Raw genomic sequence first — 16,046 nt, forward strand, 5'->3', positions numbered from 1 at the left:
TCCAGCGTGCTGATACATGTCTTTTTAAAAGAAACACTGTCTGTGGGGTTAACTCATTGCTTTTTTACAATGAACTTCCCATGGGGGTGAAAGTAAAGGTGGCGTAGCCTGGCGCGCTAGACCAGAAACTGCTGCCCCTTAAGACGTAACCTAGGCTTAAAAAGAATTCTCTAGAGGAGTCATCTTTTGATTGGCTGTTTTCTTTGAACTTTCGAGAGCAGGCCCAATGCATAAAGTCATCCCCCCATCCCAAATAATATTCCTCTTGGATCTCTCCCTGGAGCCTTAATTCAGAACCCGAATACAGCTTATATAGAGTGCTGCGGTTGTTGGCATCCCAACCTCTTGAAGGAAAGGTCATGAATGCCTAGGAAGCCAGGGTTGTCAACCACGGGGGATAGTGGAGAAGGTGTGATTTGTTGCCATACCTAATAAAATCTGTGAGGGTGTCAGCATGGGTGGCCCCTTCGGTCAGGCTCATTGTGGAAGCCCCCACCGCCCAGGAGGAGGACTCGGCATCGTACGCAAGACCCCCTCCGACTCTCCACATCCAGCACGAGTGACCCCGTCTCCGACACCAAGCACCTCCACTTCCAGATCCAGACTAGCCCCAGGGCTACGCTACGTGGCACCCTCATCTTCAGACCACCAGGACCTCGCACCCAGCCCGCTACTACCATCGCCAAGCTCGCCGCCCCCCACGCTATCACCTCCACGGACTGCATTCTACTCAGGCACCTGAACTTCCAACTCGACAACTGCAATGAACCCGACACCACCACTCTCCTCGACAACCTCCCCAACCTCGGACTGAAGCAGCTGGTCAACACGCCCACCCACAGAGCTGGACACACCCTTGACCCCATCTTCATGGGAGGGACAAACATCTGCTTCAGTCACACCACCCACCCCCTCTGGACGGACCACCACTGAGTCCATTTCACCTTCAACACCACCACCGCACCCAAGCCCACCCCGCACCCTCCACGACGGAACTGGAGTAAGGTCACAGAGGAACACTGTAGTAATCACGTCGGGGAGCGATGCAGATTAACAAATAAGTTTTAATGTTCATTGAATGCTGCGCAGCAGATGCTTTCCTCCGCTCCTCCAGACCAACCAGTACAAGTGTTTAAACTTAAACATTCTATTTAGAATTCTTGAGTCCAGAACATTAAGGGCTCAAGAATTCTAAATTAAAACAAACCACTACATTATCCTTTCCCTTTCAAAAACAAAGAAAAAGAAATTAAGAAACTGAACAAATAAATATTACATTAAAACAAGAAAATACAATAAACACATTAACGAAACCTAGCAGGAAGGACACGTTGTCTAGAACTCCTGCGTAAACTTTGCACATCAGGCAAAGGCAGAACTACCCCGTCTTTATCACACAAGTTTTTCTCAACACGTGGATTGATTTTCACTACTCTTGAAACATTCCACCAGTTCTTTGCATTCACACTCACTGCATTCTTGAAAACTTTATCAACAGTGAAAGGCTCGGAAAATTTAGAACTCCCTTTCTTAGAATGAATGGGAATCTTTATACGAACAACATCTCCAACAGACAAAGGTTGTTCAACAGATCTTTTCCTTGAATCAAAATATGTCTTCTGACGCAACTGGGCTTTGAGAACATTTTCCCTAACAACACCATCCACATCACTCACAGAATCTAAGTTAACCCATTTAGACATCCAACCTGGACATACTTTAGAACAAGGCTTCCTTCCTCTTAAAAGTTCATAAGGAGAAACCTTAGTAGATGAATGCGGAGTTGTGCGATAAAACCACAACATTGATCTCACAGCATTCTGTACATTGCATCCTCCTGCCAAAGCCCACTGAACGCAATTGTTGAGAACTCTATTCATCCGCTCCACCAACCCATTGGTTTGAGGGTGATAAAGCGCACTCCTAGCATGTACAATACCACCCTGTTGTAAAAAGGACTCAAACTCTTGACTGGTGAATTGTACACCATTATCGCTAACAATTGTGGATGGAAACCCTTCACGAAGGAAAATATCCTTTAAAAAATCAATGACATTCTTAGAATTAGATTCATCAATAAAACGTACCTCTGGTCATTTAGAATACTAATCAATTGCAACAATAGCAAATTTCGAGTTACTAGGAAGCACATTAAATGGTCCAACCAAATCTTTTCCTATCTTTTCCCAAGGTTTGTTTGGTAAGACAATAGGCTGCAACGGAGGGGTATGGACTTTTAAACTCTTGTCCGAACCTGAACAAATCACGCAATCCCCTACAAACAAATCCACATCATTGTCCATCTGTGGCCACCAAAAATGTTCACGAAGTCTCCTCTTCGTGAGGGTTCTACCTAAATAGCCTTCATGTGCTCCCTGCATTAACCTCGCTCTTAACATCCCAGGAGGAACCAATCTATCTCCGTGCACAAGCAAGCCATCCTCTATTGAAAGCTCGTGCGCAACTTTAATGAAAGTTTGAAGAGGCAATTTTACATTTTTCTCCCTAGGCCAACCTTCCTTTATATGCCTAATGACATCACTCAATAGTGTGTCCTTAGACAGTGAATGTCTCCATTCAACTTCACTCACAGCGCACATTTCATCCAAACCTACAGAGGCTACAAAACATTCCTCTTCATCTTCCTCCTCCATATCCGCCTTTGATTCAATAGGATGCCTAGAAAAGTAATCCGCACAAACATTCCCAGAACCTTGAATATGACTTACTTCAAAATTATATTGCAACAATTTAGTAGATAAACGTGCTATCCTGGGCGTATGTTCTTTAATTTTATCCCCAGACAAAATTGAAACAAGAGGACTGTGATCAGTTTTTAGTTTAAAATGTCTGCCCCAAATGTATGGATTAAACTTCTGAATAGCCCACCAACATGCAAGTAACTCTTTTTCAATTACCGAAAAATTCAGTTCAGACCCACGCAAGACTCTTGATGCAAACCCAATGGTATGTTCAACTCCATTTACCATTTGTGTGAGAACAGCCCCCAAACCCAAACCACTAGCATCAACCGTGACAATGCAAGGTACATCTGGGATGAAAGGTTTGAGCACTCTTGGACTACTAAGTTCATTTTTGACCCATTTAAAAATGTCTTTACATTCAGCGTCCCATTTAAAAGGTACATTCTTTTTAAGCATGTTAGACAACGGTTGGCACTTTGTCGCATAGCCAGGAACAAAACGCGAATAAAACTCACATAAACCAATGAATAATTTAAGTCCCGCTTTTTCCTCAGGAGGAGAAGAATCTACTATCGCTTTGACCAACCCTGGTCTTGGTTCAACCCCTTGTTCTGACAGAACATGTCCTAAATATTCAATCTTCTTTACCCTGAAAACACACTTTTCTTTCTTCAACACAACACCTCCTCCGCGCAAGGCTTCCAAAACACAATACATGGTCTCGTCATGTGACTCACATGTGTCACCATGAATCAACACATCATCCTGAAACACAATCGCCCCTTTGATCCCTTTAAGTAAATTAGACATGATCCTTTGAAACATGGCCGCGGCAGAAGCTAACCCGAACGGCATCCTACAGTATTGAAAAGTTCCTATAGGTGAAACAAAAGCAGTCAAATGCCTTGAGGCCGGATCCAGAACAACCTGATGATACGCTGACGCTAGGTCTAATTTACTGAACCATTTCGACCCATTGATCAAAAACAACATTTCTGGGATATTAGGAAGAGGATGAGAGTCTATCCAGATATTCCTGTTCATACTGCGTAAGTCAATGCAAACGCGAATCTCGCCATTTTTCTTCTTTGCGACGACTAACGGAGAAAGCCAGATAGAAGATTCAACCGGTTCTATAATCCCTTTCTTACAAAGACCAGAAAGCTCCTGTTCAAGTTGACTTCTGACACTAAACAGTACATTCCTAAGCCGATGCTTGACCGGAATGGCACCGTCTTTCACCTTGATAGTATGCATAAACCCCTTGACACATCCAAGCTCATTACCGAAAACATCAGGAAAATGCTCAGATATGGAGTCAACAAAATCATCAACACGAAGAATGGAAACTTGATCTACAGTACCTGGTCTCAATACCATTTTGAACAAACCCTGATGAAACCATCTGAGAATATTCAATCCTTTGATTGCTACGTAAATCTTCCCAAAAATTCTCCTTCCTCTAAAAACCAAATAATCTTCAAAATAACCTGCTAATTCAATGGTTCTCCCTTCATAGGAGACAGGCGATCTATCTGGAGGAAATCGTGAACGCACACCCCATACTTCTTTAAACTTTTCTTGAGGTACCATCGTTATCCTTGCTCCAGAATCAACCAAAAGACACACGTTTTTACCGCCAATCTCCATATCCACATAAGGATCCACACACTCATCTTGTACACTGCAAACTTGACTCACATCCGTCACCACAACCACCATGTCTCTCAGATCATCCTGAATTTTCTTTAGCTCATCACATTTTAGGCTCACACAACGAAATATTTGCAATAGAGGAATTTGCAGAAGAAGATGTAACACCACTGTTCATCCTTCCATCCTGTGTGGTAGAATAACTCCTCCTGACATTTTGGCAGACTTTAGCAAAATGACCTAATTTACCACATGCCCTACAAGTCACACTTCTAGCAGGGCAAGCACGTCCAGACCTAAAAAGCGGAGAGTTTCCACATTTAAAACAAATATTTGTTTGCTTGAAAAACTTATTTTCACCACGATAAAAGTTAACATTCTTGTTCTCCTTTCCTCTTACTGCATTAATACATTCTTCTTCCTTTTCATTAGAAGTTGGAGCTTTTCCCTCAAGTTCCTTGACTGACAACTTTGAAAGTTCTATGCTTTTTGCAATCCTTATCGTTTCCTCTAACGTTGGATTTCCAAGCGACAATAACTTTTGCTGTATACTTTTGTTGTTGCATTTACAAATATACTGATCTCTTATCATTTGGTCTCTGAAACCTTCATATTGACACTCAGCACTAAGAATACGTAAAGCGGAAATAAAATCTTCTACTTTTTCACCTACTTTCTGTTCTCTTTTTAAAAACTTATGTCTCTCAACTACTAAACTCGGTTGGATATCAAAACGCAACTCTAACTTTTTCACAGTTTCTTGGAACTCATCAATGTCTCCTTCTTCACCACCCACAAGTATTAAAGGAGGCAAATGTTTAAAAATCTCTCTCCCTTCAAACCCCAATACATTTAAAAGGAGGCACTTCTTTCTTTCTGCTCTATAACGTGAACCACCAATGGCACCGATATATGTCAGAAATGCATCATACCATTTTTTCCATGAAATGGGTGGATCCCCAGGTGTCTCCAGGAAAGGTGGTGGAGGAGAAACAGATTGCATTTTCCTTATGCTTGAGGGTAAGTGAATGTGACCCAAAGAAAATGTGATATAAATTATATTCTTATTCAAACTAAACCCTATTCTGTGCCATCCTTATTATTATGCTGTTGTACCGTAAATTATTCATGTATATATATATATTTTCCTAATAAAACAATATAATACATTCACTTTTAGGAATTATAGTACCCTACAACCCACTTTCAGTCTCCTCAGTTTGAGTATTAACAACCTAATGGGTCTGATGCGATACACATTCCACACAACCCTCGTTTTTTTTTTAAATCTGAAATGTACAAATTCTTCCTGGTGTGCGTGTCACCGTTGCTTCACACGCAAAGGAGAAAATAATTCTGCCGCGCGTGTCACCGGTCCTTGCGCAAACATGAAAAATACCCTTTTTTCATTCAAATCCAATCTGTCACCGCACAGTGATACTTGTGTAGAGTTAGTCTTTAAGCACGGAAACCGAATGAGTCCGCTACGACCACATTACGCTGCCCTTCGTTTCTTTTGTGTCCGCCTTCCGCCACAGGATGCGTCGGCAAATTCTTACACTGTGTTCCTTCCGTTTCTATGGCAATGACGTTCGGCACGCTTCTTTTTACGGGGAATGTTCTCCCAAGATGGCGTGCTACGTGGGCCGATAGCTAAAACGCCGACTTTCATTCACAACGTGACGAGACCAGACGGCACCCCCGCTTTCCTTCAGCAATGTCGTCGATAGATTCAGCGGTGACACTCTTTAAGGTAATTTCGCTGCTGCCTTTTTTTTTTCTTCGACAAGGCTTTTTAAATTCCTTTTCTTTACGTTTCTTGGTTTCGTTTCGCTTCTTGTGGGTTCTGCAGCATTCAATTCTCCAGCTCGTCGCCAAATCAATCTGTAGTAATCACGTCGGGGAGCGATGCAGATTAACAAATAAGTTTTAATGTTCATTCAGCCACTTTCCTCCGCTCCTCCAGACCAACCAGTACAAGTGTTTAAACTTAAACATTCTATTTAGAATTCTTGAGTCCAGAACATTAAGGGCTCAAGAATTCTAAATTAAAACAAACCACTACAAACACCTCAACACCACCCTCCTCCAAACCCCCCCCCAGCGTCACGACCGACACCAACTCCGCAGCCACAGAATTTCACGGCTGGATCTCCCACTGCGCCGACAAGCTCGCACCCCTCCGCAACCCCCCAAACAACGCCCTCCGAAGGCCGCCTGGTTCATTGCAGAACTACAAGAAGCCAGACGCTCCTGCAGACGCCTTGAGAAAACCTGGCGAATCCAGAAAACCACGGAAGCATGGAACAACCACAGGAGCGCCCTGAAGGAATACCATCAGCGCATAAGAGATACCAAACGGACCTACATAACAGACAAAGTCCAGACCAACGCGACCAACGCCAAGGAACTGTTCGACGTCATACAGCAGTTCGCAAAACCCACCACGACAACTTCAGCGAACAGACTCCGGACACTACCCCCCCCCCCCCCACCTCCGCGATAAGCCAAGCATCATGACCTGGAATCCCACCACCGTCGAACACATCACCGTGACCATGAAGAAAACCCACTCAGGAGCCCCAACCGACCCCTGCCCACCACACATTTTCCACAGGGATGCCGCCGCCATCGCACCCGAACTAGGACGAACCATCAACTCCTCCTTCAGATCCGGCAGTTTCCCAGACGACTGGGAAGCGGGCGGAGGTTAAATCCCTCCTCAAGAAACCAACGGCCAACCCAACGGACCTGAAAAACTACTGGCCCATCTCTCTCCTCCCTTTCACGGCCAAAGTCACCGAGAGACTCGTAAACACCCAGCTGACCACCTTCATCGAAGAGAACTCCATCCTAGACGTCTCCCAGTCTGGATTCTGCAGCAATCACAGCACCGAGACCGACCGGCTTGCCGCCACTGACAACATCCGCATGCTACTCGACCAAGGACACACTGTGGACTTCATCCTCCTAGACCTCTTCGCAGCCTTCGACACAGTTTCACATTGAACGCTCACAGCCAAACTTCACGACGCGGGGATACAAGGAACCTCCAGCAGAACCCAGAGGATCAGACTCCCTGCCTTCCTCTCCGAACCTACCGATATCAACGGCGGAGTACCTCCAGGATCATCGCTGAGCCCCACATTCTTCAACATCTACATGGCTCCCCTCGCCGCCATAGTCAGACAGCATGGGCTCAGCATTGTATCCTACACCAACGACACCCAGCTCATCCTCTCACTCACAAAGAATCCCAAAGACACCAAACTCTGCTTCCAGGAAGGAATGACGAACTTGGCAGCCTGGATCAAGGACAGCTGCCTGAAGCTCAACTCAGAGAAGACCGAGGTCCTCATCCTCAGACCCTGCACCTCCGTCTGGGACAACACCTGGTGGCCCCCCGCCCTCGGGAATCCACCAGCCCTGCGGACCACACACAAAACCTCTGCATCATCCTCGACTCTTCCCTCTCCATGAACTGCCAGATTAACGCCGTCGCTTCCACTAGTTTCAACTGCCTGCGCATCCTCCGTAAGACCTTCAAATGGATCCCCCCGACTGCAGAAGGACCGTCACCCACGCGCTCATAACCAGCAGACTAGACTACAACAACGCCCTTTACGCCGGAATCAACAGAACTCTTCTACACAAACTCCAAACCATCCAGAACGCCGCAGCCAGACTCATCCTCGGGACACCGAGCCACGAACACATGACCCAACAACTACGAGACCTCCATTGGCTCCCCGCCGAGAAGAGGGTCACCTTCAAACTCCTCACCCATGCCTACAAATCCCTCAACAACATCAGACCCAATTACCTCAACAAAAGAGTATCCTTCCACGTACCCAAGAGGAACCTCCGCTCCGCCGACCTCACCCTGGCAGAGGTCTCCCGCATCCGCAGAAACAAAACAGGCGGGTGAGCCTTCACCTACATCACAGCCAAGACCTGGAACGAGCTCCCTGTGAACATCAGACGCTCCCCGAACCTGCACATGTTCAGGAAGGACCTTAAGACCTGGCTCTTCGACTGATCCGGAGCTGCCCCCCCACTCCTAGCGCCTTGAGACCCTCACGGGTGAGTAGCACGCTTTATAAACCCCTGATTGATTGAAGCCAGAGGAGATCCTGTTATGGTATCTTCGAGAAGTGTTACTCCACCTGAATCCAGCTTTTATTCTTCAGATTGTAGTTCCATTCAAGAGCAGGGCGGATCTGCGCTGCCTGTAGGTATAAGAGAATGTTTGGAAATCCCAGATCCCCTTTCAATGTGCTTTTATAGAACATTGCCTAGCAACTCTGAGAGTACGGTTCCTCCAAACAAACAAAAGGAACTGTTTTTGGATGCTGTCTATTGTTAGTCATGAAAACCAAAGTGTCAGATTCTGTACAGCAACCTAGGTAAAAAAGTTAATTGTTGCTAATGTTAGCCATCTGAACCACATGATCTCCAGCCTCCCCTATGGAGGAGGTCTTTGAAGAGAGCTTGCAAAACAGGACGGACATTACAGTGGTAAAAATTTGTCATGGAGCCGGGTAGGTGTATGCCAAGCTATTTAATAGGACCCTATGACCAAATGAAGCTATTGCAGTCAAGGGTTGTGTTCAAGGCTTCCGAGCTGGATGGGATAACATTGCCACAAGACTTAAAGTAGTTGACAAAGAATCCAGCAGTTTCAGCAATGAGAGCTAGTTCCTGCTTGAGTACCGGGATGGAGGATTCGGGTTCGGTCAGAAAGCACAAACATCGTTGGCATAGGGTGGGGGTTCATGTTCTTGTGTACTCACTTTGATTACTTTGATGCTAGAGTTACTTAGCACCGTCTGGATGAAGTGCTCCATCATGACTGAGAAGACTAGCAGGAATAGCAGGCTGTCCAAAAAAAAAGCAGCTCTCAGAAGGTTTGCATCTCATTTCACCAGAGCTAAGGCTGCTACCGCTGCGTTAGCATGCAGAGTGCTTGGCTGGATATTTGCCAGGCTTTTATGTGGGAGTCACTCCACATGTTCACAAAGCATTACTATCTCGACAGTAGGGTCTGGAGAGAAGGGCACTTTTCCCGCTCAGTCCTGCAGACCTTTTTGGTCTGAGCCAGTTCACAGGCTCACCACCTAGGTGATACTGCCTTATTTGGTATCTAATCAAAAGGTGAGGAATCTGTAATTATAAGTATCTATCAGAAGAAAAAGTTACTTAGCTGTAGTAACGCTCCTTCTGGTGGATACTCTATCTAACTGCAGATTCTGTACAGACTCTCCCACCTCCCTGTTCTTCCAACAGGACTCTTTTCCATCCAAAGAAGTCCCAAATCTAGAGGCCTAGAAATCTGCACACTGGCCAGGGCCAATCTGCTGTTGAGCTCTCCGTCTGCATCCGTGGAAAGTGTGGAACACAATTGCTATCAGCATATGTGGCTCCTCACGTTACTTCCAGAGTTGAACTACACTGGCACAGAGACACACAATGCCATCTACCGGTATGCAGGGATACTGCAGAAAAGTTTCCAGAACTATCCTGACGCCTGGGGAATATTCAAAAGGTGAGGGATCTGTGGTTAGTTTAATTATCCACCAGAAAAAGTGTTACCAAAAGCAAATAATTTATTCTCCTGGCACCCTTTCAACTGCCATCTGACACATAACCATTAATTATAAATTCCAAGCACTCAGGGTTCATTGCCTGGGTTTTGGAATTTCAGTTCCCTCCACTAAATACGGGTTTGTTTTGCTCCAAAATACGTATGCGTTTTCAGTATCAGTACGTGCATTTTTCTGCTGGTATTGGACATTTTTTGCTTCAGGACATCCATGTGAAAATCAAAATCTTTGCAGAAAACAGTGCACGGTTCTAATAAATAATTTGTAAATCCACCCTTAGAAGTTTATGATCTTGCATGGGGCTTACATACTCTCTTTTTGGATTCGCAAAAACACGTGGGATTTACAAGAAACTGACACATCTGTATAGATACGTCCGCTTCCCTGCGTCTGCATTAAAAACCGTTGCACCAATATAGATGCGCCATATTTACAATACGGCACCCTATGGCGCAAGGATTGACAGATGCGTCAGAAATTCTGCCGGATCTGTTGGCGGAAAAGTCACGCATTGCTGAAGTCTTGTCACAAGCACGACGCAACTCCAGCAATGCGTGCTTCAAGGAGGCATACGTTTTTTACGCAGTGTTGTCCTAAAAGTCACGCAGTGAAATCGTGTAGATTTCATTGCGTCACTTTTACAAGGCATTCCTGCGTGGGAATGCCCACCCTGCATACATTATACCTGACGCAGGTATAATGTCACGCAGGGCTTTACAACGTGACGCATCTCCCTAGATGCGTCACGTTGTAAATTTGCCGCATTTTTTACACCGCCGTTGCATCACAAAAGTGACGCAATAGCAGGGCAAAAGTGTTGCAAGAAGCTTGTAAATCTGCCCCGTGGAGTCGGCGAGAATCGCAGGTTTCCTTGCAAGCGCCTGCAAAAACCTTTAAGAATTTGCAATTGTGACTATGAAGAGTATTTCCCGTATTTACAATTGTACATAGTGCACAAACAGCCACACCCTGCCGACAGTATTACATTTACTTAATCACTTTTCTATGTCCAAATAAATCTGCAGAATGTAACCTTCAGGAAGAAAAACTCTTACCAATACTCATGAAAGCATAAATCGCAGTCTGTAAGTTGCAAGTTACAAGTTAATAGCTTGGCGAAAGCGAGGAGGAAAACTTCATAAACGCTCAGTAAAGAAATGTGTTTCATTGCACAAAATTCGTTAAAAAATGACTCTCCTAGGTTTAAAAGGATTCACAGTAGCTTTGCAGTCTAAGAGTTCAAATAATTGTGGCCATCTTTTATTATGTACATTTCACATAGATTGTAAAGCGCGACTTATCATCACCCCTAAGGGTATCCAGGCGCTGGGGGCCGTACGGCGATAAAGTGAACTATTGCCTAGAGGAGAGGTCTTCAAACTTTTGTAGGTTGAGCCGCCCCAGTTGAATTTTTTTAGATGTTGGGCCCCCCCACCACCTGACAGAAATTTTTGGAATCTGGTACTCTACATAATCGACTGCCACGCGCATATCACGGGCCATATCCGGTAAATAATGTTCAACACAATAAGAGTGTTTAGTAAACTGCAGGTTTGTGAATGGGTGTGGAGGAATGACAGAGGCTTATTACACAGCTCAAAACACAATTTTCCAAGATAAAATGTGTGCAAATTCTTTTTACTAGGATGCTTTGCTTTATACAGGACATATATTAATAATAACACCACCAACATAAATGTGACGGGTGTGCTAGTTTTTATCCACATAGACTGTCAATCTCTGGATGGATTTTTTCTACTGCCATCCTCAGGTTGTGCTCCACATCCAGTCTTGAACAGTACTTAGTCTTTAATACCGCAAGTGCTGAAAACCCAATCTCACATAAATAGGACGATCTGAAAGGGAAGAGAGTTTTGATAGCAGTTTCTCTCAAAGCTGAATACTCTGCAGACATTTTCAGCCAAAACAGTGACTGTAAGGGAGACCTAGAGTCACACGATGCTGAGCTGAGCTGCTACTGGTGATCGAACCGTGAGCCCTTCGCTTGGAGTCAGCCGCTCTGGCCGCTGCGCCACACCACACAGTTTTTATGTGCTTCTCCTTCTAAAGCACATACATTTAACTGTGAATTTATCCGAATTAATGTAGGAGCAGTGCTGCCTGCAGAGCATGCACTAACTTGGAGAAATTCTGAGTTAAATGCCTGCGCTTCAGAAAGTGTAATCAAATAAAAACAAAATACACTGTTGAACCTTCGCAAGCAAACACCTTCATGGTACGGCCCCTGTTCTAATTCTATTATTCAGTAATGGGAATTCTGTGAGGAAGGAGGACTTTTTACACCTATTAGTTAAATTTTGGTCCGCAAAATATTTTGAAGAATCGAGGATATGGGTTTATCCTGAGTTTTCTTTCTTCCAAAATCTCTAAAAGCAATATGTTTCACAAAAGTTGCATTTGTGAAGCACACGTCCATCCATGGGTATCTTTGTGCTGAATAAAAGATGCCTATTGCAATCTTGCTGCTCTCATTTTATTGTCCTCAGGAGAGACTGAGTGTACCCGCCACTGTTAAAAACCACACACATATGTTTTAACATATTTATTTTATTTATTTATTTATGGAGTTTTATGCGCGTACAACACCCATACAGGTGACAGAGCGCTTTACAATACAGAACAAAGGAAAATTGAATACAAACTGTTGAAATGTACAGACATGGTATAAGGCATAAAGAACAATATTGCAATCGAAAATAGTAAGAGTGGGGTAGAGAACAAAAGGGTCGGACATAATACTCGAGGAATTACCAACGAGCAAGATCCTATCGAGTGAAAAAAGCACTCTAGGACAAAGGAGAACATGATACAAACTGTGACAATGTACAAACATGGTGTGAATCTGTTTATAGAGGCGAGGCTGCCAACAGGAGGTCGTAAACAGTCAAGCCTGATGATGTCTTTACTGGCAGGGACTAGTAAGTTCAGGATTGGGGTTGAGTATTTGTTCAACCAAGTTTCAGTGAGCATAAGGATGTCCAGGTCATGGGTAAGTATGAGATCGACTATGTCCGTGGCATGTTTCACAGCTGACCTGCACTTGAGTAATGCACATTTTAAGGATGTTTTGAGAGTAACGGTGGGGGTGTGTGAGATAGGGACTTGTGTGAGGTTTATTTTATTAATATATTTAGTACTAGGGTAGGAAGTCCTGAGTGGATGAGTGATAATAGTCTCGATTTGTGTAGACAGTATATTGTGGTCAGTCGAAAAATGGCTATAGGAGTCTAAGAGGAGAATATATCGATATTTGATAGCTCACAAACTAGTCTATAGGGTGGGGAGGAGTGGTTATGGTTCGGTGAGGATTTCCCGTAAGGATGTATGGCCCTTAGGTTAGCAGCGGAAGAGATGGATTGATGATTGGGAGTTGAAGTGTTGTGAAGGAGGTGAGAAGTATGTGAAAATGGTTGGTGGTGATGTGGACTAGTTTGAGGATGTCAGCCCTGATCAGTTGCAATTCAGAATTGATAGTGTCAAAGGTAGAGTCACAGAAGTGACTCCTAGGGGGTTGTGGTTGGTGGGCACTGTAGTGTAGACAGGTGACCATAATGGCAGTTGGGGGAGCCAACGTTGGAAGGGTTCATAATTGGAGCCTTAGTGATAGATTATAGAGGGTGTGGTGGGAGTGTTGATCTTGTAGAGGGTGTGTGAATTTAGGGCAGTAGAGATGTCGAAGTGGTGATGGAGCACAGAAGTACTAGCATTTACGTTGAGGGGGTGGGGGAGTTGGACAACAGTGGAACCTGAAAAAGAATGGGTGCTCACCATGGGGGAAGGGTAGGGAGAGAGGTAAGGGGGAGCAGGAGAGAGGAGGATATCAGGTGGGGAGGAGTCAGACGGGAGCCACAAGGGGATTTGTGGGGGGATGGTTGCGTCCAGTTTGTCATTGAAATAGGAGAAGAGATCTGTGAAGTTTGTGATCTGAAGATTGAATGAGCACGGTGCCGATGTTGTAGATGGAAATGGTGGCATTTGCATTGTATAATGTGAAAGGTGCAAGAGTAAGTTTGTGGCCGTGTGAGATTTTCTTATTGATGGTGAATGCAAAACGTCACAGTGGAGTACTCCTGTAGCACTCTTTTAGGTACTCTTGCATGTTTTTATTAATTAGCCCCAAACATCTAAAATGGGAATACTCAGGGAATAATCAATGCATTTCTAGTACTAGACAGTATGGTGCCCTTTTTGCACTTCTACTAATAGGGAGTTAGAAGTTTCGGGCCAATTCACAGAGACAAATAAAAGTACATAAGAGAGTAGACTTGTAGTACTACTTTCCAGATAGGTCCCTGCAGTTTGTGCATTAGTCCGCTCAGCTATCTGACTTGGGATATACCTATGTGTTAGAAAATGTAAAGTGTGACTGTACGGCATGTACAGTACAAGAAAGCATAAGTATTGTTGTTCTATAATGATTCAACATGTACGGAGTGATCAAATATTGGATGGGGCGCATGGCTTTTATGTGCCCACCAAGCTGCGACTGGTAGTCAGCAGATTACATTGGCTCTTCAGAGGCAAGCCGTCTCCTTTCCTGGACAGATATTATGATTGAGCATTCGTATTTGTGTATCATATGCTTTTTCTGGACTAATATTGTCTCAATCTTTTTCTTTCAGAACCTACGCACAGACATAGTCATGGATGTTGGTACCAGCCTGAATCCAGCTATCGACATAGGGCAGGTAAGCAAACATGAGACCTAATCGGATGCAAGTCTCTGCCTGTGCAGGGCTCTCAAATTCCCCAGGTCCATATGTGAGTAACTCATCTAGCCCAGGTTTCCTTTTGCATTTCTGTACTCATGGTCCTAAATTTATAATGCGATGAACAGGACTTCGAGTGCCAGCATGCAAAGATAAATCCTGGACTAGATGAAGTGCTCATGCCTGGACCTAGGGATGTGGTAAGCTCTTTGTGTCTTTGACAAAACTTGTGAAAGGCAACCATGTAAATTAAATAACCTTTAGGTCCCTCTAGACATGTTAAATGCCACTGGTGTAACGTTGATTTGGAAGTGCGGCTTAATGATTTCTGAATCCATCCCCCTATACCTACTGCATAGTAACATAGCAATAAGGTGTTGAAGCATTTGTGGACACAGCAAGTAAAAGAATAAGGTTACCAGGTGACTCCATGTCATTGTGTAGACCATTTTCCAGCATTGGCGCAGGGGCCCCCATTCCTTCCAGGGGGCACCATTCAGCTCAATTTAAATGAATATCTCTGAGATATGGGAATCTGGGGTGCCCATGTCACATTCCACTGGGGGCTCATCATTTTGCATTACGCCATTGTATATAGTGCACAAGTTTGCCACTGTAAACTGTTACCAGTGGTTTAGTTACATCACTTCATGAACATTTGTAAATTGGAGAAAGCCGAAAGACCTCCAGAAATTTGACTCTGTGCTTTGTACTGTTTTCGGACAGTAAGAAACATTATTTATAATTCCTTACTCAGAAACTGCATTAGCGGTAAATTGCTGCACAGCTGCTTGGAAAAGACATAAGTATGAGAACCAAGAAAGCACAGCCTTCCAAATAAGCACCAAATATGGTGACGGTCAAAAAGAGCACCACCTGGAAGCTTCAGGCAATCCAAGTGCACATTCTGTATTTTTCTACCAGCTCATCTACCAAAAGGTGGAAGAGTTACTATTGCTTTACCTACCAAATCCAGTTGGCTGAGTCTTTCTTTTAATTGTGTTTCGTCATTCGAACCGTTTAGAAGACGTAGCACAGACCTTGTTTACATTCAATTATCTAATCTTTTTTTCCACTTCTGAGGTACAGAATATCCTTTCCTGTCCACAGCTAGCAAGGTGGTCAGAACTCTGTATCGGTCTCTGACTGAATCTTTCTCGTAGGGGATGATTTACATAAAACCTTCAGTTCTCTGCCTCCCATATTTTCTCTACAGAAGCTTAGCACGACTTCCATTCCTAGTTCCCGAATTTTGATGACTTGTCCCCCTTTCTATGCTTGGTTTGTAACTTCTGGTGAGAGTTTTACATTTATCGTCTGACAGGGGCTTGTCGCTATCTCCAATTTGTTTTAAA

At 44.2% G+C, this 16,046-nt stretch overlaps 1 protein-coding gene across 1 annotated transcript in view; it reads left to right on the top strand.

Moving 5' to 3' along the window:
* LOC146821939 (xanthine dehydrogenase/oxidase-like) overlaps positions 1-16,046 on the top strand; it is a 645,326-nt gene that overhangs the window by 606,143 nt on the left and 23,137 nt on the right. The window contains exon 33 of the mRNA XM_085613025.1: positions 14,605-14,670. Coding sequence (XP_085469151.1) covers positions 14,605-14,670 — 66 coding nt within the window. The remainder of the gene's footprint in view (positions 1-14,604; positions 14,671-16,046) is intronic.

This window comes from Triturus cristatus, chromosome 6 (genome assembly GCF_964204655.1).
Source record: "Triturus cristatus chromosome 6, aTriCri1.1, whole genome shotgun sequence".
NCBI lineage: Eukaryota > Metazoa > Chordata > Amphibia > Caudata > Salamandridae > Triturus > Triturus cristatus.